This window comes from Medicago truncatula, chromosome 2 (assembly GCF_003473485.1).
Source record: "Medicago truncatula cultivar Jemalong A17 chromosome 2, MtrunA17r5.0-ANR, whole genome shotgun sequence".
NCBI lineage: Eukaryota > Viridiplantae > Streptophyta > Magnoliopsida > Fabales > Fabaceae > Medicago > Medicago truncatula.
The window spans coordinates 39128889-39152487 of NC_053043.1; the positions used below are offsets into that span (position 1 = coordinate 39128889).

General features: G+C 33.2%; 2 protein-coding genes across 2 annotated transcripts; both read left to right on the top strand.

Moving 5' to 3' along the window:
* Positions 1-4807: 4807 nt before the first annotated feature.
* Positions 4808-5665, top strand: LOC25487314 (F-box/kelch-repeat protein At3g23880). Its single transcript, XM_013609214.2, has one exon. It carries the CDS (start codon positions 4808-4810, stop codon positions 5663-5665), a length of 858 nt encoding a protein of 285 aa, XP_013464668.2.
* Positions 5666-15887: 10222 nt separating this feature from the next.
* On the top strand, positions 15888-17392 carry LOC25487316 (F-box/kelch-repeat protein At3g23880). The gene is made up of 2 exons (XM_039830712.1): positions 15888-17044; positions 17077-17392. The coding sequence occupies exons 1-2, from the start codon at positions 16005-16007 to the stop codon at positions 17195-17197; spliced, it is 1161 nt and encodes a 386-aa protein (XP_039686646.1). The 5' UTR covers positions 15888-16004; the 3' UTR covers positions 17198-17392.
* Positions 17393-23599: the final 6207 nt, after the last annotated feature.

Below are 23599 nucleotides of genomic sequence, written 5' to 3' on the forward strand. Positions count from 1 at the left end.
TATTGTTCGTGTGTATATCTGCATCTTAGTGTTGCTTCAAATTACATCTGCTCAAAGTTTTATTTAATATGTTTGATTTAGGATTACAACAAGTGTCAATGTTTTTTTCTTTGCTTTATATTACTCACTTAGGTGAGTTTTTTTATGGCAGCCTTATAATAAGGGTCTAAGCTTCGTTGTGGAGCTTAGAAGCATTCAACATGCACGTTCCAATTTATCTGAAATAGCTTAGATATTAAGGTTACAAATATAAATTAGATTACACAGAGCAAGCCATCCTAAAATTTAAGCAACTTAAACATAAGAATAAAACATTACTACTTCAAGGATTTTAACAAAACATAGTTGAGTCATAATTTGAAAATGATTCATCTTAGTTAGTTTGTTTCAGCTTCATATATATGATAATTAGAGCTATTTCAGTTACAGTTTTGTCAGTAATAGTAAAACAATTTACTAGTGAGTGTGTTATTCAGATTTCATATACTCATTTTTAATTTACTAGACTTGCTTACTCTCGTTCCTTCTAGAATTCATCTTCCAATAACAAATTAAGTCTCCTTTGTTCAAGTTGTACTGTCTTCCATGATGATTACAAGTAAAAAAAATGGCACTTTACATCTTCAGTATGTAATTTCTTTTTTTACATTCCTTGTGGAAACTTCAATATTTGAAAGCATAAATGGTGTTTTTAGTTCTGTCAAAAGGTGATATATATATTGACAAATATATGTGCTTTCGCAGTCGGGTCGGTAGGGTTGTGTTGGATTTGATTGGCAGTTTGCTTTTCTGGCATTGGTGACTTGATTCTATTCTAGGTCTATTGAGATTTGCTGGTGTCAATGCATACAGATTGCTTCTGCTGCTCAGGGGAATTTTGGAATGGTCTTAAATTGGTTTCAATCCTTCGTGATTGAATTCGGACAGATAGGCTAGAAACGACCTTTAACTTGCTGTTGAATAGCGAACTGTCTGTATACAGACACGTTACCATGTTGGCGGTATGGTTCAAGCGCTGTTTTCAAAAGATTCAACTCTGGTGCTTTTCAGCTCACACTCACAGTTTTAATAAATGGACAAATCAATTTGTGAACTTTTTTGAGGTTGTGGAGACGATTTCATGACTAGTTCATTATTTCAGTTTACTCTATGGTTGAAATTTGAAACATCGTTATAACTTCTTTTCTCATCGTCTAATTTGTTTGATTCATGTTGCAGTATCCATATCTGTTGTGTGTGAAAATGGAACAATTTTCCACCAGGACTTTTCAATTGCGCAAAGAATCTTGGTTGAGTCACTATACGGAACTTCCTTGCAAGTGCAGGTACGAAGCCTACCCTTTTTTTTTATTACAACTTTCTATAAGTATGGTTGATAGACCATACGAAAACATGTTGTAATGTAGACTATACCACTCCATAAATATTAGGATGATTTAAACTGTTATTTATTTTGATTTTGATAGAGTGATGGTACCATTTATGTTGTGAAGCTTTCCACACCTTTACTGTTATGTTTTGTGACACAGGTTACTTTTTTAACATAATGAAATTAAGGGGGGTGATCAATCCATCTCTTATCCTATTAGAATCAGAAAGTATGACCATAAAAGAGGTTCAACACTATGATAGGCTTACTTTGAAACGTGGTTCAACAGAAACTATGTGAAAGTGAATGTACAATGAACTAAACATTTTTTAGACACAATTTACCTGAACAATAATTACGTGCGCCGAGTATGGCATCGGTTAAACTGAGCAGTCTCTTACAAATCAAGAGATCTAAACAAGAGAATGTGGTAGTCTTGAATTTAAGTTCCCTAATTTTTTCATGTATGCCAAATTATTCAATCTTGCGACAGATGTAAAGGAAGGAAAGACGAGAGAAAGACATTTGTTAACAGTTTGCGTGTGAGCATTTCCTTCTTCCTTTCACTCATCTCTTCAAGGTTTTGCGACATATCTTTTCATTTTTTTTTATTTCCTTCACTCTTCATTAACAAAATTCAACCTTGTTGCGAAAGAGTTTAAAAAGACCCACCTTCGCTAGAATGGCGTGAGACTGCGATGACGACGATCGAAGCAATGTAGTTTCTTCTCAATCACTCATGGAGGAAACAATCACAACAAAGATACAACAATTCATTCTTACCGAACTCTAACAACATCCGCTCCGCCACTAACAACTCTTCCATTTGATCTCCTTGCTGAAATCCTTTGTAGAATCCCTGTGAAACTCCTCCTTCAACTTCAATGTCTTTGCAAGTCCTTCAATTCGTTAATGTGTGATCCCGTATTCGCAAAGAAACACTTTCGCATGTCAACTATGAGCCACCATCTTATGGTAAGCTCTACCAACGACTTAGGGGAGTTAGTTCTCTATGATTCCCGAAGGCCTTGTGATATTTCAACGTTTACTATCACGCAAACACAGCTCAGTTACCCTAATTGTCTCAAAATTGAATACAATTCTCCTTTGTTCGCGTGCTCATATCCTTTGATTAGAACATTCAAGATATATATTACCTCCTTTGGATGATAAACCTTTCTTAGCGTATAGCTCCGTGTATGATCATTGCATTGATAAGTATAAGATTGTTGCAGTTTCTCTTGTTGAGGACAAAGCTGAAGTTTGCGTTCATACTTTGGATACGAATACATGGTGAAGGATGCCAAACTTCCCATATTTTGGCTCGTTTTGTGGGTTGGGAATATTTGTGAGTCGCAATGTTAATTGGTTGGCATTTTTAACAATGTACTCATATAAATTGGTTGGCACTTGATATTTTCCTTAAGTATTTTAGTGACAAAAAATGTTGATGAAAATTTTTGATAGGGACTAAAAATGTTGATGGAAAATTTTTATAAGGACTAAAAATGCTGTTAGAAAATTTTATAGGGATTAAAAAGTATGATTTTATTTTATAGGGACTAAAAATAAAATTGAATATTAATAGGGACTAAAAACTTAATTAACCCTTAATACTATATATTTGAAAAACTAAAGTTTGTTTTTTTTTTTAACAAAGTTTGTTCTTTTTAAAACAAAGGTTGTTTCTCTTGTTATCTTAAAATTTAACTAATTTTTTTTTAAGGATAAATTTAAACAAAATTTTGTTACCTATAATAATGGTTTCATGAATAGTTAAAATTTTATAAACAAAATGAGTATTAATCGTTAAAAATTTCAAGTGCAAAGTAAAAGAACATATCTGAGAGAAAAATAAAATAAAAGACTTCATATATGTTCAAAAGGAAGAAAGAGTGGAAGGCTCATTGGAACGGCTGATTGGAGGTGAAGAGAGACAAATAGTTGAAGACTCGTTTGACAAGATAGAAGAACAATATTTAGAAAATTGACAATAGTTTATTATTAGAGAGAGTGTGTGTGAAAAAAAAATGAATTTGTTGGAGAAAAAGATAGTAAATAAATGTTTGTTACGATAAAAAGATAACATATTAATTGGAAAGAGGATATAATAGGAAGTAAATATGCAAAATACACTTTGCTATTTTGGTGTAAATTTCTAAAATGATACTTAAAAAGGAATCGAAGGAGTAGTCAATTAAAAAGGAACTAGAACCTTCTCTACTTGTATTTCTTCTAATTTGCTTGCTCAGATATGGTTATTTTTTTGTTATTGAGTTTGATTTTTTTTTTTTTATGTTAATTTGGTGTTCTATTATAAACACTAGCGAGAAGATGGGCACTCACATGTCCGTCTTTTCGCTCTTTTTATTGCACTAAGTTTTCAAAATTATAAATTTTTTTTAATGAAATTTTGATTTTAATTAAAACTAAAAATACAAATATTTATTGTTTTTCAAGTTATAACAAACCAAACTAACCGTGATTATCTATTTGAATAACATCAACAATATAACAAAAATTTGCCCTTAAGGCACAAGTTTAGAAGCAAAATATAGAAATAATATATTAAGATGCGTACATTAAATTTAATCTTTAATGTTTTGATGAATTGAATGCACAAAGTTTAAGGGAATATTTCATTTTTTGGATTTCTTAACATGTGTCAACATTACCCAAAAATATAATCAATTTATTTTTACTGAAACCAACAACAATCTTTATTATTAAAAAAATTATTTAAGGGTATAATTATGATAATCAAAAAGTAATATAAATATATTCATCTAATTTGTTAGACAAAACAAAAAACTAAACATATATATTTTTTTGTCAAAAAAAAAAAAAACTAAACATATATTTTTATTATTAAAATCAATTTTCATCATTAATTTATTTTTATTTAAAAATCATAAATTTTTTTTAATTTCTCAATAGAATAAACGTTATAAATACGTTCAGAGCACGAACCCAAGTAGGTTGCTTGCTACAATAAATACACACTCATCCGAAAGGAGATACCGAGAGAGAGAGAGAGAGAGAGAGTGCCTTGTTAAGTTAGTTTCAAAACCCTGTTGCGAAAAAGGTTCAACAGAGCCGCAATGGCGCCAGACCGCGATAACTTCGATCGAAGTGATGTCGTTTCTTCTCAATCACTCATGGAGGAAACAAGACGCATCAACTCACTCTTACCTCCACCGGAACCCTAACTACAACCGCTCATCCACTACCTACTCTTCCATTCGATCTCATCGCTGAAATTCTATGCAGACTCCCGGTAAAACTCCTCATTCAACTTCGATGCCTATGCAAGTCATTCAATTCGTTAGTTTCTGATCCAAATTCGCTTAAAAACATCTTCGCATGTCAAACACGCACCACCGTCTCATGCTAAGCTCTACCAACGAGTTAGACGAGTTAGTTCTCTTTGATTCCCCGATGCCCTCTGATTTTCCAACGTTTACTATCAACCAAACACAACTCAGTTACCCTGATTGTCTCAAAATTGAATATGATTCTCCTTTTTACGTGTGCTCTTGCGATGGCATCCTTTGTTTCACAATGTATAGCGGTCCTGGTGTGGGTCCACCTGTTTTGTGGAATCCTTCCATTAGAACATTCAAAATATTACCTCCCTTGGATAACAAACCTTTCTCCGCGTATAACTTCGGGTATGATCATTGCAGTGATAAGTATAAGATTGTTGCAGTTTCTCTTGTGGAGGATAGAGAGGAAGTAAGTGTTCATACTTTGGGTACAGATACTTGGAGAAGGATACCAGACTTCCCATATAATGGCCCGTTTGATCGATTTGGAATATTTTTGAGTGGCACTGTTAATTGGATGTCGTTCGACAATGTGAGTTCTTCCTGTGTCATTGTTTCTCTTGATTTGGAGAAGGAGTTGTATCAAACGCTTTCGCTGCCAGATTTTGAGAAGGATCGTTTGATAAGAACTTTGTGGGTTTTGAGGGATTGCTTGTGCATCTTTGTAAGAAATGATATGTTTTTGGATGTTTGGGTTATGAAGCAATATGGAAATAAAAAGTCTTGGACTAGATTGTACCGTGTTCCTCACATGGACAATCGGGGTTTGTTGTGTAACTATACAAGGGTTTTATATATTTCTGAGGATGAAATATTGTTGATGGACTTTGGAAAGTTGGAATGTTACCAATCGAAGTTGGTTGTTTACGATTCCAAAGATGGTACTTTGGAGATTCCTACGATTCAAAACATTGGTGGTTGGATCCACCCAGAAGTCTACATTGAAAGTCTGATATCACCTTGTTCTTAATGTCAGGATATATATGGATAATTTTTGTTTATGTTATTTGTTTTGTCTAGTCTAATAACTAGTGAGTAGTGACTTGTTGGATCATTGTTGGTTAATGATTGATGGAAGGGTGAAAAGTTGTTAATTTCAATTTTATGTTAGTTAGAGTTTTTGGATTTCTCGTCGTGCATTACATTTTAAATAGTTCACAATTATATATTGCATTAGATGGTTTGTCATTTGATTTTCTAAAATTTGAGTTAGTTATAATGTCTGCTTTAGCTCATATGTTGACTTTTGTAAATTGGATTTCTGGTAAATTTCCCATTGATGGAAACGTGCCTTTTGCGGTGTTTGCAATGTAAGATGCATGTCACGTTTCTCTAAATTGCAGAGTTTTATTTTCCTTCTTCTATGTTATGGTCTCATTTGATTGTGGTTACGGCATGAAGAATATGTGATAACAAGGTAAATTATGGATCTCGGAAACCTCTCTTAATTAATGATTATTAAGAGCCTCTTGTTATCATTCAAAGAATACACAAGCAAATAAAGAAAATTTATCTATAAGAGCCTCTTGATTTGATTGTGCTTTTACTATCAAGTAACCTAAGATTCTGTATATTGTTTGTGTATCAGCAATAATAAGGGTCAATGGTTGACCCAGATGTCTTAGGTTAACTTAGTGTTGCTTCAAATTAGATCTGCTCAAAGTTTTATTTGATGTGTTTGATTTAGGATTACAATAAGTGTCAATGTTCTTCAAATTACATGTTATTGTTTTGTGACTTTTTTATGGCAGCATTATAATAAGGGTCTAAGCTTTGTTGTTAGTTCATGTTAACCTTGCATCATTATGGAGCTTAGAAGCATTCAACATGCATGTTCCAACATTTTGGTAATTGATTGAGTGAGATACTGAGATATTGAGGTTACAAATATAAATTAGATTACATAGAGCAAGCCAGGCTACTTCAAAGATCTAGTCATACGTCAAGTCGTCAACGACTTTAACAAAACATAGTTGAGTCATAATTTGAAAATGGTTCAACGTAGTTAGTTTGTTTCAGCTGCATATATATGATAATTAGAGCTCTTGTAAGTCATTCAGTTACAGTTTTATGATAATAGTAAAGCAATTTACTAGTGAGTTTGTGCTATTCAGATTTCATATACTCATTTTTAATGTACTAGAATTCATCTTCCAATAACAAATTAAGTCTCCTTTGTTCAAGTTGTCATGTCTTCCATGATGAGGATTACAAGTCCAAAATATGGCACTTTACATATTCAGTATATCATTTCTTTGGTCACATTCCTTGTGGAAACTTCAATATTTTAAAGCATAAATGGTGTTTCTAGTTCTGTCAATAGTTGGTAGGGTTGTGTTGGATTTGATTGGCGGTTTGCTTTTACGGCATTGGTTAATTGATTCTATTCTAGGTCTGTTGAGATTTGCTGGTGTCGATGCATACAGATTGCTTCTGTCGCTCTGGGGAATTTTGGAATGGTCTTAAATTTGTTTCGATCCTTTGTGATTGGATCCAGACAGATAGGCTAGAAATGACCTTTTATTTGTTGTTGAATAGTGAACTATATATATATATATATATATATATGTATACAAGCATGTTACCGTGTTGATGGTCGGGTTCAATTGCTGTTATCAAAAGATTCAACTCTGGTAGGGTATATTGTTGCAAATTACTTGAAAGATATTGTTGTGATGCAAAGAGGGGAGATGTGATGTTAGTTCTGTTTAATAATAAGTCATGTATACCTTTTGTATCATGTATACTTATTAAACTAAATAATAAGTCATTTAACGGTTTCCATTTTATGTTTCAACTTCTGCATTTCCCGTTTGCACTTTATCCTCCAAATCTGATTGTATAAGGATACATCATACATCAGTTATGTTTCCATTAGCAAATGTCTACTATAGGAACTGCTTCATTTCTTCTGATGGTTTTCCAAAGTAAACCAAGCTCCCTTTCCTGATAAGTATTGTTCTAACAGAAGCATAGAATCAAAAAGCTGAAAAATGGTTTGAAAAATTTGAAGAACCCAAGTCACAATTCTGTCCCTTTATTTGGTTTCCTATTCTGATAGAAGGTTGCTTTACTCGATCAATCCCTCTCTTATCCTATTAGAATCAGAAGGTAAGACCATAAAAGAGGTTCAACACTATGATAAGCTTACTTTGACAGAAACTACATGTAAAAGGATGTACAATGAATTAAGCATTTTTTAGACACAATTTACTTGATGATTGACCTCTGAACAATAATAATTATGCGCGCTGAGAATGGCCATGAATCTGTAGAGTCTTTTGCATTCCTAAATCAATGTTACACACATGACAGGTTTAGGTTGCAAGTTAACCTATGGTAAATGGAGAGTAGATTTTCTCATTTGGGGAATTTTTTTTTTGAAGAAGTAATGTGGAGATGTTGACCATTGATCTCCACATTATCAATGGTTAAGATCTACCCTTAATCTTGACCATTGATTTTGTGAAAATCAATGGTTAAGATCTCCACATCATTTCCTCGATTTTTCTCTCTCAATTGAGACTATCCATTTCCTGGTAAATGATACTACTGAAATAACCATACATATTGTCTTACACATTTTAGTTTGACTCTTATGACTTTTTAGAAATTAGCTATGATTATGTGATAACTTGATAGTATTTTTAAATATTATACATATTTCATAAATATGTATTTTAAATAATAACCATAATTTGGTTTCAAGTTTTGGATTTCGATTTTCAATGTTAAAATATACTATAGAGGTTGTGTTATCGGTAAAGTTTTATATTTCATAAATGTCAATACTATTTATACATACAGGACTGTGATTAAACACATGAGAAACAAGAGCAGCTGCTTCACTAAAACAACATTGCTTTGTTGAAAGGAAAAAAGGTATCTATGACTATGGTGTAAGTTTAATTCATTCCCGTGTAATTTTCTAATATATCAATATACAAAGCCAATTACTCAATAAACTAATAAGAAAGGTATTTATAATTTACTGAGTGTTGAAAAGACATTATTTTTAGAGCAATGATATTTGTACATCTATCTAATGACAACTTTGATGACAACCTTGTTTTTCTCTATTTTTATTGGTTGAAAACAATGGAGAGAGAAAAAGGAAGAGAAAGGATAATAGTATCATATGAGTACGAGAGAGAAAGTTGTCAAAAAATTATCACAAAATGGGTTGTACAAATATCATTTCTTTTATTTTTATCACCTTCAATAGGGGACTTTGAGGCAGTTATTCAAGATTGTTGAACGTGTTTGTCCTATCAAATTTCACACTTTGAGGTAGAGTTCTCTAGTAGATAAGTGACTAGCTACATTTTGGCGACAAAATTTGGGAATATAATACATGAATGTAAAACCGTGTTTAGTCAATTATAAGAAAACTCCAAAGTTTAGATTGTGTGCTTAAGAGTTACCTAACCTTCGCATGATCAACTAGTTTTTATATCTTGGTTAATCCATCAAATTGTATTGAACACATTTTGATTAATGAAATGACATAAATTTTATTTTCACATAAAAAAAAATCAATTTTAATATAAATTATGGTCAATTATGTTAAATACTAATTAGTTGGTGAATATTCTGTGAGAAAAATGATAAATATGTGTGTTGAACTCTATTTTTAAATGGATCGTTTAGTTATTTAAATGTGATCTCATCAAACGATTAAGTATACGATGTTAAAAAAACAACCATGCTATTTAAAGTTGTTTAAATTTTTGTTTCAATATTGACGGTGTATACTTTTGAAGTCAAGACGTATCCAACTATGATTTCCTTGATGTAGCTAATGAATTAATTTCTTTTTTTGTAGCTAATGAATTATGGAATGTTTTTTTTAATGAATGTGCTCAAACACACTCTAGTTTCTTTCACAACCAGAGGCACTACAAGTTTGGCTCAATGAATTATAGGACGTTGGGTTAAATATGTTTTTGATCTCTATAAAATTGGGATCTTTTAAGTTTAGTCTTTATTTAATTTTAATAGTTTTTTTAGTCCTCAATTTTTTTTTCTGCACTCAGTATTAGTCCCTCCTTACTTAATTTTAATAGTTTTTTTAGTCCTTAACTTTTTTTCTGCACTCAGTATTAGTCCCTCCTAAATTCAAATTTGTTTAATTTATGTTTAAACTCTTGAATTTTTAAACAATTTTTTGCAGACGTGTTAAGAACATTACTAATTTTTACGTCCAGATTTTGTTAATTTTATCTTTAACTTTTTCCGTTTTAAAAAATTCATATTAATTCGTTTCATGTTAAAAAAATCTAAATTTTGGTAAATGAACCTTTTATAGTGTTCTAAACTTGTCTTAAAAAAATCGTTCAAAAATTTAAGAATTTAAGGATAATTAAACAAACTTTTTTGTAAGGACTAAAAAACCTATTAAAATTAAGTAATGACTAAACTTAGAAGTTCCTAATTTTATAGGTATCAAAAACATATTTAACCCTAGAATGTTCGACATCTATATTTCTTTTAAAAAAATTAAATTTTGCACAAAAACACTTTTTTAACTAAAATAATATTTCTCTAAATCACATAAAAAATGGAGGAATAAAGTTAAAGATTGAGATTGTTATATTCCTCTAAATCCCATTGAAATATATTGAGTTTTAAGATATCCATCTAAATATTGAAAAGAAAAAAAATATGTTAAATATCTCTATATTATAAGACATACCAAAGTATGTTGAAAATTTGAGGGAACAAGTCTCTCAAATATTTAGAATATATATAAGGTGATATTTGTGAATCAATATATTGATGATATGGATCATTTATATTTTATAGATCTTATCATTTAAATTGATGTATCAACTAAATGACCACAATGATTATCTTCAACCCACTGCCAGAAGGAGATTTTTCTATAAAGGAGATTTTATGGCCCAATGACTATCAATTAATGAATTAGTTTTTCCAATATTTAGGGGAGAGAATAAACGGCTGAAAATATGAACCTGAAGTTCAATTGAATAATATGAAATGAAATATTACCATCTCATCCTCATCCTTGTATGAACTTGAAGTTCAAGATGTAACTCATTTACAAAGTAAAATAACCAAATATCATCTGCTAATTAATACACCAAAGAAAATGGAAGTCTATATCGGATAATATAATATTTTGAATGAGTCTCAATCGTGCATGAAGCGTAGTACACCAATCGATTCAAAATATAAAAATTCTCGAACAATAAAATGAGCTAAAAAGAAAGATGAGTCAAAAGAGGATATAGAAACTCTAAAAGAGTCGTGTGACATAATTGGTTTTTAGTTCCAAAAAAACCGATCATTTACCTGAAAATTATGAAAAATAAAGAGATCACGATAAATTATGTCATGAATGGACAGAGGTGGAACCAATATGAAAGTCAATTTTGACGATGTTTATATATATAACATAGCACTATATGTGATAAGGGGTAATGTGAATCATGGATTAAAGTATGTTAAAGATTATAAATAATAGAAAATATCTGCAAATGAAAGAGATAGTTCTAGTAAAATCAAACTCGTTTCGTAAAGTAAAACTTTTTGGACTTGTAGTCCTCACATTTGAAGATGTAAAGTTAATTAAATATATACAATTTTTTTTGTCCAAAAAGAGAATTAGAATGATAAAATACATATGTATGGAGTTTGATATATTCACTGGAAGTGAATGGTAAATGTCTACAACTTATTTTTAAGAGACACATTCACCTGAAGTGAATTCAAGATTTTATTCTTGCTTGATTAAGTTTAGTAACACATGAAATGCTTAATTTATAAAAAAATATGTGGTACAATGTATTTGCATGACTCACTTGATAGTGATCAGAAGTCGGGGCTACTAAATTTTCCACCTTCGCATTAGGAAATAACTGAAACCAGGATGCATTAGTAAGTGCACGATCCAACCGTTCCTCAACTGCCCATTGGAGTACCTAAACTTTTAAACCATGTGAAGGGATAACCTTCCATAAAAACATCAACCAAACTTGCATCAGATGCAGCATGTCGGAACCCATTGATTAACCAACGAGCCCGTACAGAACCACCTCTCTTTTCTTCGACATCCAGAATATCATTGAAGTCACCTAATATACACCAAGGTAAAGAAATGTCATTAGATAGACTTCGCAAAAAATTCCAAGAGTCACGTCTTCGCCCACTTTCTGGAAAACCATAAAAACCTGTAAGTTGCCAATGTCCACGACTAGAATCATTGACCTCCACATTTATATGATTATTAGAATAGTTCAACACTATACAATTAAAAGAATTTTGCCAAAATAGTGCCAATCCACCACTCCGGCCAATACTACTCACAACAAAGCAATTGTCAAAACCAAGCATATAACGGAATTCATTTGCTTTATTAGAGTGGACTAATGTCTCACTGAAGAATAAAGTGGCTGGCTTATGAGAATTCATTTGTTTTATAATGTTATCTACTAATTTTAAAACACCATTTAAGAAAAAAAAAATCATTTATTTTTAATATAAATGTCAATGATGATTAAATTTAAATATTTGTTATTAATTTTATCACTTAGAATGTACAACTTATCTTTCAAAGAAGGGGAGTGTAAATAGAAAGTAAAAAGGCAAAAATACAATTCCCTAATTTGGTGTTTTTTTTTTTAAGAAATCAAAATGAAATTAAATTACCAAGAGTGATTCATCTCGCACAAGGTGTGCAAAAGTGATGTAGTATTTTTGCATCAAACAATTGTAAGTATTTGTATCATCTCCACAGGGACTGGTGCGATATTCTAGGCCGTTCAACAATTCATATCGTTCTGAGCTAGGGTTGCAAAGTTGTTTTGGTTCATAAGCTATAAAACTACGGAAATGTGAATAGAATGAGAGTTAACAGGGAAAAGATTATGTTGGGATTAAATTTCATCAACCTATTCATACATATTCTCGGATTAGTGTTGCCGATCCTAATTATCAATTGATATTATCACATATTGCTCGACAACATCATTCGTGTCCAAATGATGTCGTGAATTCTATTGAGTCGTTCAATCGTTGATTTCCCAAACTACTAAACGATTCACTAGTCGATTGTATCGTTGTATAGTTGATTTCCCAAACCATTCAATGATACAAAAGCTTTAAGTTCCAATATTCGAAGTGATTACCAAAACCTAATTCCATGTCTAGAACAAGAGATTTGATAGAGAATTATTCTAACCTAGATTCAAAAGGTATTTTTCAATAACAATTCAAATCCATAAGATCAAAATGGAAAACAAGAATAACCTCAACATCAAAAGATAACTAAGAACAAACAACATCATAATCAATGGGAATACATATTAATAGAGTTGATTACATTCAATCTCAACAAAAAGAGTTTAGCTACACATTGTCATGGTAACCTTACAAGGAGAAAAGAAGAGATGAAATGAGCAAGCCATGATGTCTCAATGATCTTGGAGATTCCTTCAATCCTTGTGCTCCTTGCTCCTTAAGTTCTCTCTGGTTTTCCCCTGCTTTTTCTCTCCCTCAAGTGGTCTATGATATGATATGATAAAAATATGAGAGATATCTGCTGATCTGAGTGAATGGCCTTTATATAGTTATGTTCTGACTCAACTCGCCTCGCGAGTAGGTGCTCTCGCCATGGCGAGTTGAGCTTTCTTCCCCTATAGGTTTCTGCCACATCAGCTTCAAGAGGCTTAGGCCGCCTTAGCTCGCCTCGCGAGTAGTTTGGCTCGCCATGGCGAGCTCTTGGACCTCCTTGCTCGCCTTTCACTCGCCATGGCGAGTTGGGGGCGAATGAGAATTGGATTTTCTGCCTCAGCTCGCCATGAACTCGCCTTGGTCTCGCCTGGCGAATTGACCTTTTCATTTCTTCATGTTTTCTTGCTTTTTAAGTATCCAGACATGCATTTTCCTACACAAACAGTTGGCATTAGATGTAAAAAGCATAATTGAATGATTCTTCAATATTTGTGAGCTTTTTAACTAGATAACTTGCAAATCAAGTAATCAAAGTGCCAAAAATGTATGTCTTATTTAACTGTTTTCTGACACTTATCAAAAAGAGAATGACCCACAAATATACAAGGTTCCTGTCTGTTGTCTAAACAAAACACAACACAAAAAAAAAATGAAGAAAGCTAGTCCCTAACACCCATACATAATAAAGGGTGCCGCCACCAATCAGTGTAACTAAAGGCGGTAGTGAGCATTTTAGCTTTGAGCCAAGAAAAAGACAATAGCTTAACATTATCCAATAAATTCACCACGTCCCGTGTCGTATGAGTAAAAACTCTATGGTTTCGTTCCTTCCAAACAACCCAACAGCCGGCGTGCCAGATCACTTGGAGGAAAGAATGAGTAAACCGCGGTAACCCCGCCATATTGCCAAACTGATGAAGATGATCACAAACAGATTCTGAAGGAGTGAAATTGATACCAATCCACTGATACAAAAGATGCCACAAACTGCCAAAAAAATTGCAATGAAAAAAAAGGTGAGTCGTGGTCTCGGGGTAGCCATAACCGCCTGTACAAAGGTTGTCTTCATGGTGAAGGACTCGTCGACGGATAAGATTGTCTTTTGTGGGAAGTCTGCTACGAAGAAGTCTCCAAACGAACACATAAATTTTTAGCGGAACATGTTTCAGCCAGGCTGCATCAAAAAGGCCAATATCATGTACCGTATCAGGCCTCGTAAGATACTGATAAGTCCCCTTAACGGAATAACCATTAATAGGATAAAAAGTCCACCGCCACCTGTCAGAAATAGAAACCTGCAAAAACACATTAGCCAGCAAGGACAAACACTCCATGACGGAGTCCTCTTTCCATGCCAAAAGACGCCTCCTCCACTCCCAAGCTCTACCACCAACCCCCCACCCTCTCGTAGCCATGTCCCTAACCGTCACCCCTTTATTTTCGGCAAGATCAAAAAGGTGAGGGAATTGCACGCGTAACGATACTCCCCCCCACCCAATTATCAAACCAAAAATAAGTGTCAACACCTCCACCAACCACCTTACGCACATTATCCTCAAACCAACTCCCCACCCCCAACCCCACTCCACTACGAACACCACACATCATCCTCCACCATGCCGAGGTGTTCCCCCTCCCTTCCAACAACCACCCACCCTCTTCACCGTATCTCACCTTTAGGACTCGATACCATAACCCCTCCTTATCCACCAACATATGCCAACACCACTTTCGTAACAACGCTACATTAAACTCCCTCAACTTCCTGACGCCTAACCCTCCCTCCTCTTTCGATAACCACACTGTATCCCAATCAACCCAAGCGATTTTCCTAACATCCTCACCTCCCCTCCAAAAAAAAATTTAAATAAAGATTCGATGGAAGAAATTATACCTGTGGGGGCCTTGAAGAAGGAAAGAAAGTAAACCGGAAGAGATGACAGTTAAAGATTCGATTTCCCTAATTTGGTGTTAATATTCCAAAAACGAAAAAAATGAAGGAGGGAGTACTCGTTAGTTTGTTTCAAAACCTTTGTCATAGTTTCAGTGTGACTAGGGGTGTAACGGTCGGGTTTGGATCGATTTTTGGTCAAAAAAATGTCCGAACGGATGAAATCTTCATCGGTTCGGTTTGGTTCGATTTTTACTATTTTTCAAAAAAGAAACCGAACCAAACTAGTCTGTTTGGTTTGGTTTGGATTGGTTTGGATCGGTTCGGTTGATCAGTTTGTTTGAAAATACAATTAAAAATATTCATATTTTCACAAATTTGTATTTTATACATACAACATACTCAAATATTTTATAAAACTTTGTTTTCCATTTTCTTTGCTTTTCAAACTAGTTTGTATAACTAACATGAAAAAACTAACAAAAGATGGACGATCCCAGCAACGGTGAAGAATGATGGGTTAGGTGTGACCAGCGGCTAGTGTTATTTTTTAGTAGAAACAAAATAAAGTGTAAGTGATGAGATGATGATGGGAGAAAGCAAATGAATTATGGAATATTATATGTTGTCCTTTAATTTTGAGCTTAATCATAGATGTGTGTGAGGAGGGATAATATTACTAAAATGGAGAGTGAAGTTAGCATCGATTCAGTTCTTTGAATTTCAAATTTAAAAATCAAGAACCGAACCAAACTAAATCGGTTTAAGTTGGTTCGGTTGAACCAAACCAAAAAGATCAGATACTTTTTCGGTTTGGATTGTTAGTTTCATAGATTTTATCCAAACCATTTACACCCTAGGTGTGAGCCTTTTCTTCTTCCTCTCTCTTGAAATCTATATTTCCCCCTCCTCCCTTCATTAACGAAAATAAACCTTCGGGAGAATGGCGCCAGACTGCTATGGGGACGACGGAAGCTACGTCGTCGATTCTTCTCAGTCACTTGTGGAGGAAACAACATCCGCTCTGCCACTACCCACTCTTCCGTTTGATCTCGTCGCTGAAATTCTATGCAGACTTCCGGTAAAACTCCTCATTCAACTTCGATGTCTCTGTAAGTCTATCAATTCGTTAATTTCTGATCCTAAATTCGCTAAGAAACATCTTCGCATGTCAAACACGCGCCACCATCTCATGTTAAGCTCTAATAACGACTTAGACGAGTTAGTTCTCTTTGATTCCCCAATGCCCTCTGATTTTCCAACGTTTACTGTAAACCAGACACAACTCAGTTACCCTGATTGTCTCAAAATTGAATATGATTCTCCTTTGCACGCGCGCTCTTGCGATGGCATCCTTTGTTTCACAATGTATAACGGTCCTGGTGTGGGTCCACCTGTTTTGTGGAATCCTTCCATTAGAACATTCAAAATATTACCTCCCTTGGATAACAAACCTTTCTCCGCGTATAGCTTCGGTTATGATCATTGCATTGATAAGTATAAGATTGTTGCAATCTCTCTTGTGGAGGACAGAGAGGAAGTAAGTGTTCATACTTTGGGTACGGATACTTGGAGAAGGATACCAGACTTCCCATATTCTGGCCCGTTTTGTGGGTATGGAATATTTGTCGGTGGCACTGTTAATTGGTTGTCGTTAGACGAAGTGAGTTCTTTGTGCGTCATTGTTTCTCTTGATTTGGAGAAGGAATCGTATCAAACGCTTTCGCTGCCTGATATTGAGAATGATCCTTTGACAAATTTGGGGGATTTGGGGGTTTTGAGGGATTGCTTGTGCATCTTTGCAAGTAGTGATATGTTTTTTGATGTTTGGATTATGAAGGAATATGGAAACAAAAAGTCTTGGACTAGATTGTACCGTGTTCCTTACATGGAAGATCGGGGTTTGTGTCGCTATACAAAGGCTTTATATATTTCTGAGGATGAACAATTGCTGATGGACTTTAAGGAGTTGGAAAGTCAAAAATCAGCCTGTTTGCCCCTTCCTGACCTTTCGGATTGAAGTTGTTTGTTTACGATTCCAATGATGGTACTTTGGAGATTCCTGAGATTCAAAACATTGGTGGTTGGATGGACCCAGAAGTCTACATTGAAAGTCTGATATCACCTTGTTCTTAATGTTAGGATGTAGATGCTATGATATGTCACTTGAACATGAGATTAAACTGCAACAAATATATGGTTTATTTTTGTTTATTTTATTTCTTTTGTCTAGTCTGATAATCAGTGACTTGTTGGATCATTGTTGATTAATGTTTGATGGAAGGGTGAAAAGTTCTTAATTTCAATTTTATGTTAGTTAGAGTTTTTGGATTTCTCATTGTGCATTACATTTTAAATAGTTCACAATCATATATTGTATTAGATGGTTTGTCATTTGATTTTCTAAAATCTGAGTTACTTATAATATCTTCTTAGCACACATTTAGACTTTTGAAAATTAGATTACTGGTAAATTTTCCCGCTGTTGGAATGGTGCCTTTTGCGGTGCTGCAATGGTGCTTGCAACATAAGATGCATGTCTTGTTTCTATCAATTGCAGAGTTTTATTTTCTTCTATGTTATGGTCTCATTTCATCGTGGTTACGACATGTGGAATATGTGACCAACAAGGTAAGTTATGGTTCTTGGAAACCTCGCTTAATTGATGATTATTAAGAGCCTCTTGTTGTCATATGATTTCCTTCTGTTTGTACATAATTGCATGTATTATGTTAGAGCCTCTTGTTGTCATTCAAAGAAAACACAAGTAAAGAAAGAAAATTTATCTATAAGAGCCTCTTGATTTGATTGTGTTTTTACTATCAAGTAACCTAAGATTTTGTATAGTGTTTGTGTGTGTATCTGCATCTTAGTGTTGCTTCCAGTTACATCTGCTCAAAGTTTTATTTGATGTGTTTGATTTAGGATTACCTTAAGTGTCAATGTTCTTCTATTTGCTTTTTATTTCTCACTTTGGTGACTTTTTTTATGGCAGCGTTATAATAAGGGTCTAAGCCTTGTTACTAGTGAGTGTGCTATTCAGATTTCTTATACTGATTTTAAATTTTACCAGACTTGCTTACCCTCATTCCTTCTAGAATTCATCTTCTAATAACAAATTTAGTCTCCTTTGTTCAAGTTGTCCTGTCTTCCCTAATGAGGATTACAAGTCCAAAAAAATGGCACTTTACAAATTCAGTATGTCATTTCTTTGGTCACATTCATGTCGCAATATCCATATCTGTTATGTGTGAAAATAGAACAATTTTCAATCAGGACTTTTCGATTGCACGAAGAATCTCGGTTGAGTTACTGTACGGAACTTCTATGCAAGTGCAGGTATGAAGCCTACCCTGTTAACTTTTTGTTTAATTACAACATCCTTGTAGTTAATTACAACTTTCTATAAGTATGGTTGATAGATGATACGAAAACATGGGCCAAAACAAGCTGTAATGTAGCCTTTTTTTGAAGGGCAGAGATTGACTATGCAGTAAGTTATTATGCTGTAGATTTAACTGGAAATTACTACCTATTTATGTGAAGCATATGATTTTGTAGTGTCATAATTTTCATTAGTATGGTTGCCTTGGTTCTTTTCCTACTGTGGAGGATCAAACACATTTATTTATGGGGAGAAATAAAACATGTTAAGTATTGAATGATCATACGGATTAATCTCATGTTATATGGAAACACACTAGTGGCAGTTGGCAGAATGACTGCATATATGTATTTCAGGTCGCAAACTACTTGAAAGATATTGTTGTGATGCAAAGAGGGGAGATGTGATGTTAGTCCTGTTTAATTTTTCAAGAATTCATTAATAATTCACATTTGTTTGCTTTAACTATAACCAGAAGTAACAAAAACCATTATCAGGATTGGTAAATACAGTCAAGTGATTCTCATTAGATTCAACAGATATTAGGATGATTTAAACTGTTATTTATTTTGGCTTTGATAGAGTGATGGTACCATTTATGTTGTGAAACTTGTCCACACCTTTACTGTTATGTTTTGTGACACAAGTTACTTTTTTAACATGATGAAATATGCTCCTTGATTTGCTAACTTAATGAAATTAAGGGGGGTGATCAATCCCTCTCTTGTACTATTAGAATCAGAAGGTAAGACCATAAAAGAGGTTCAACACTATGATAGGCTTACTTTGAAATGAGGTTCAACAAAAACTACGTGAAAGTGAATGTACAATGAACTAAACAGTTTTTAGACACAATTTATTTGAGGATTGAGCTCTGAACAATAATTACGTGCGCCGAGAATGGCCATGAATCTGTAGAGTCTTTTGCATGCCTACACCAATGTTACACATGACAGGTTTAGGTTGCAAGTTAACCTATGGTAAATGATACTACTGAAATTTCAAAATTTTGTTCATGTTAGGTTTTCATGTTGCAAGTTAATAACCAGATTTCTATAGAGTTGGTTTGATGGTCCATCTAATTCTGCTTTGATTTCTTTACTTCCCTTTCAAGAAAGTGGTTAATCGCAGCAGATGAATGATATGTTTTACATTTCAGCACATTGGCATATATTCTGGACCTCCTTCCAATCATAGGAGCTGTAGATTACTCCAAGGATACTGTATCAGTCAGAAATAACCACATATTGTCTTGCACATTTTAGTTTGACACTTATGACTTTTCAGAAATTAGCAATAATTATGTGATAACTTCGGTGAATATGTGCGTTGAACTCTGTTTCTAAATAGACCATGGTGGGTTAGACTATTTAGTTAAAGTCCAATGAGAGATCCTTACCCATAGTTGTTTAGTTATTTAAACATTGTATCAGAAAAAAAAATACTATGTTATCCAAATATGATTTCCTTGAAGTAGCTAATGAATTATGGAATGTTCGCCTTCTACATTTCTTTTAAATATTTGAATTATGTACAAAAACACTTTTTTAACTAAACCAAATTCGTAAATAATACAGTCAAACTGGACTAGTAGTAGTATTATTATTGGCTGATTTATGTGTTATGTCCCCACCGAGACTATTCCACATCGTTATTGAAGAAACTCTTGTGTGGTCGTAAGATTTTGGACACAACATTTAAGTATTTTCACGAAAATATAGATAAAGAAAAGAATTAAATAATGTATATTTTTCAAATAATTAAATGATGTCTAAGTAAAAATTCTTAAAGCAAAAGTCAAGAAGGTCGGCCACTACATGACAATTGCACATTGCTGCAGATTGTAGAAAAAAACAGTAACCAACTTGTGGTCCTATATTAGAGAATGGAGATCAAGGGCGCTAACTATTATCAATTCTGAATTCTTTCAGAATTTGTCAGTAATTTCAGTCAAGAAGATTGTCCTTTGTATTTCTGACCCCATAAAATTGATGTAGGATTACAATGAGACAGTGCATATTTAAACAATTCATGAAACATGTTTAATGTTATTTTGTTAATCAGAAAATGATATTGGTTTTTTTTTTGTCAAGCAGTCTAGTGGTTAGAGCTCACACAATTTAATTGTGAAGAAGTAGGGTGTTCGGGGTTCGAACCCTGGCCTTTGCATATAATATGCAATATCCCTACCAACTGAGTTAAACTCACGGGGATAAAATGATATTGGTTTAACTGTAGTTATTGTTTTAGTAAGCATACCTAACCTATTTGGTAAGCATACCTTTAAGTTCAAATAATTTTAGTGTATTTATTTTGTCGTAGATTTATCAAAATCATATTGAATCATCGTGATTTTGCACTCGTAATTCTGGTAAAAGCACGATGATACAAAACATGTATATAATGGACTTATGAGCTCTTAAACCAATACACATGGGTAGCAAGAATGAGACAAAATACAATGCAAAACATAACATGTATATTGCTGTATACCAAATGCAACAGTATGCTCCATGCTGCATTACCTTTTGGAAGAGTTTGATCATCAAATCCTTTGAACTTAGTCATTAGCCTATCACTACATATGCAAAATCACCTTATAGAAAAGGCACAAGAACTTGAAAAAACAAATACGCAATTTTTTAATTGTGTATAAAATATACTAAACTTTGAAATTGGTTTCAACCCTTAAGAAATTTAACCTAATATTCAAATCTAAAAGGTCCATTAGGCATAGAGTTATAATGCCTCACATGCATAGAGTTACCCTTTTTGTGTACCAAAAACAATGATAGGTGTGCTCTTTTCTCATTAAGCATGGCCAATATGACCCACAAGGAAGCACAATTTGGGGATGGACCTGGATAGCCTACGACAATGTTTTCAGCATTTTCACATCGTAGTCAATCTCGATTGTTAATTTTAGATCGGACGGCTTATATAATAACAAAATATAATGTAAACTATGTCCACCGTTTGTTTGAGATCGGGCGATTGTGATGCAAACTCCGAGGCATAGTAAATGCATCAAATTCTATTCCTATGTGTTTGTAGGATATGGATCTATCGCAAGCTACATATGAAAAGAACACACTTACACATTAATCAATATCGGTCATTGATTTAAAACCGATCACATTACACCTTTACTAAATTATCAATTTATCATCTTTACCATTAATTTCAGATCGGACGATCATAATCAATAATTATGTGATACATTTGGTGTGTCTCATTTTCAACATTGCATAGCTAGCCTATGACCCCACTACCCCATATCATCACTCATGTTGGCATTATTAGACAAGCACATCTACCCTGAAAGTGATTGAAGTGGAATCCAATGAATATCCAGCTTAGTAAAAGAAATATTAGATGGAAAAGTAAATAGCAAAGTGAATTAAATTAAATATATAACATAAACTATTTAGAAAAGAAAGAAGATAAGAAGAGGACACATAAAAGTTGTACATTTGCATTATTTGTTCAGAAAATTGGGATCTGAGCATTTTTTGGATTGGAAATGAAGTTCTTGTTCCAATGTCCTTGCTGCTCATGCTTTTGCTTCATGAAGCCAAAGGCTGGGAAGGCAAAGGTGGCAGGAGTCAAGGAAGTGAAAAAAGCTAAGGAAGTGAAAGAAGCTCCTAAGGAAGTGAAAGAAGCTGCTAAGGAAGAAAAGATTGAAGAAAAGAAAGATCAGTGACATGTAACTCCATTGTAAACTTTCTTTGGTTGTTTAATTTTAATTATATATTTTCCTTTTTGGTTCTTATATCAATAATCTAATTTAAGCATATATGTGTACAATAATTTGTGTCTGCTTTGTGCTTCTCTGGTTGTTTTTTGATAGTGGCCGGGATTTGAACCCCGTATCTTACTTATTTTATGCATTGTCCCAAACAACTGAGCTAAGTTCATGACGACAACTTATGTTGTTTAGCATTCACATGCTTTTATATTATTATTTATTATTTATCTGATTAAAAATGCACATTAATTTCCTTTGTAAGTTAAAGTGGAAAATAAATTACCATTTCAATCATGCATACTTCCTTGTGAATGTGATCTGCTCTATCCTTTTCAGTTTGATATATATGCTCATTTTAATCATGTTTATAATCTCAAATTCACGTAGTCCACGTTCATTTCATATACGTGACATATATGTCAGATTCTTCCTTCAAAAAAAAAATATATATGTCAGATTCTTAGTGATTTGTACTATTTTTAACTTTTAAGATGATGATAGAAAATGAGAGATGGAACCAAATTGTTCACACAATTTTCTTCTAAGAAGTAAGTATATTTCCCCCCTCAAAATCTACCATCTTCTCTTTTGTGGGAAAAATTATATCACATTTTAATACACTAGATCTTTTTATATGATTTCTTAAAAAAATAAAAAAACTTTTTATATGATTATGAGTATCATTAAGACATTTTGTTGAAAAAATATATCAATAAAATAAATTTTTTATCCTTATTATAACTTACAAAATAAAACAAAACAAAAAATACATATTTTAGATAAATTTTTAAAGCTGCCAAAATATGAGTTTTTAGAGTTTCATGTACTCTAAATTAAAATTAAAATTAACAAAAAATTTAATAATTTTTTTTGAAATTATTGAATCTTGCTCATGCAAATATTATTAGTTTTAGAATTAGTATTATAGCACTATTATCACGGACACTATATTTGAGATTTATTAACGTTGAAAAACTTACTAAATCACGAAAAATATTACTATTTATTTAATAACATTGGAACAAACATTATACCATTTGTTGTCTCTAGCAACACTTTCTTGAGGAACGTGTAAAATTGTCCCCTAAAAGTCTCTAAGGCAATGATTTACGAGTGTTGCCAAAAAAAAATTCGCAACCCCTGATAAACGTCCCCTAAAATACTTTTGGGGATGATTTTGGAGCATTGCACTCTTATTTCGTTGTTGACAATCATTAATTGTCTCCTTAGATATTTTTGGGGACAATTTTAGATTGTTGCATAAAAATTTCACCAACATCAAATTTTGTGGCACCTCCAAACTTGTTTACCAAAAAACAAATTTCCCCTCCATGAAAATTGGCATAACAGGAAGTTGAACATACAATCGGTAGGAGTTAGGACAAACAAGGATTCCTCTAGCCAA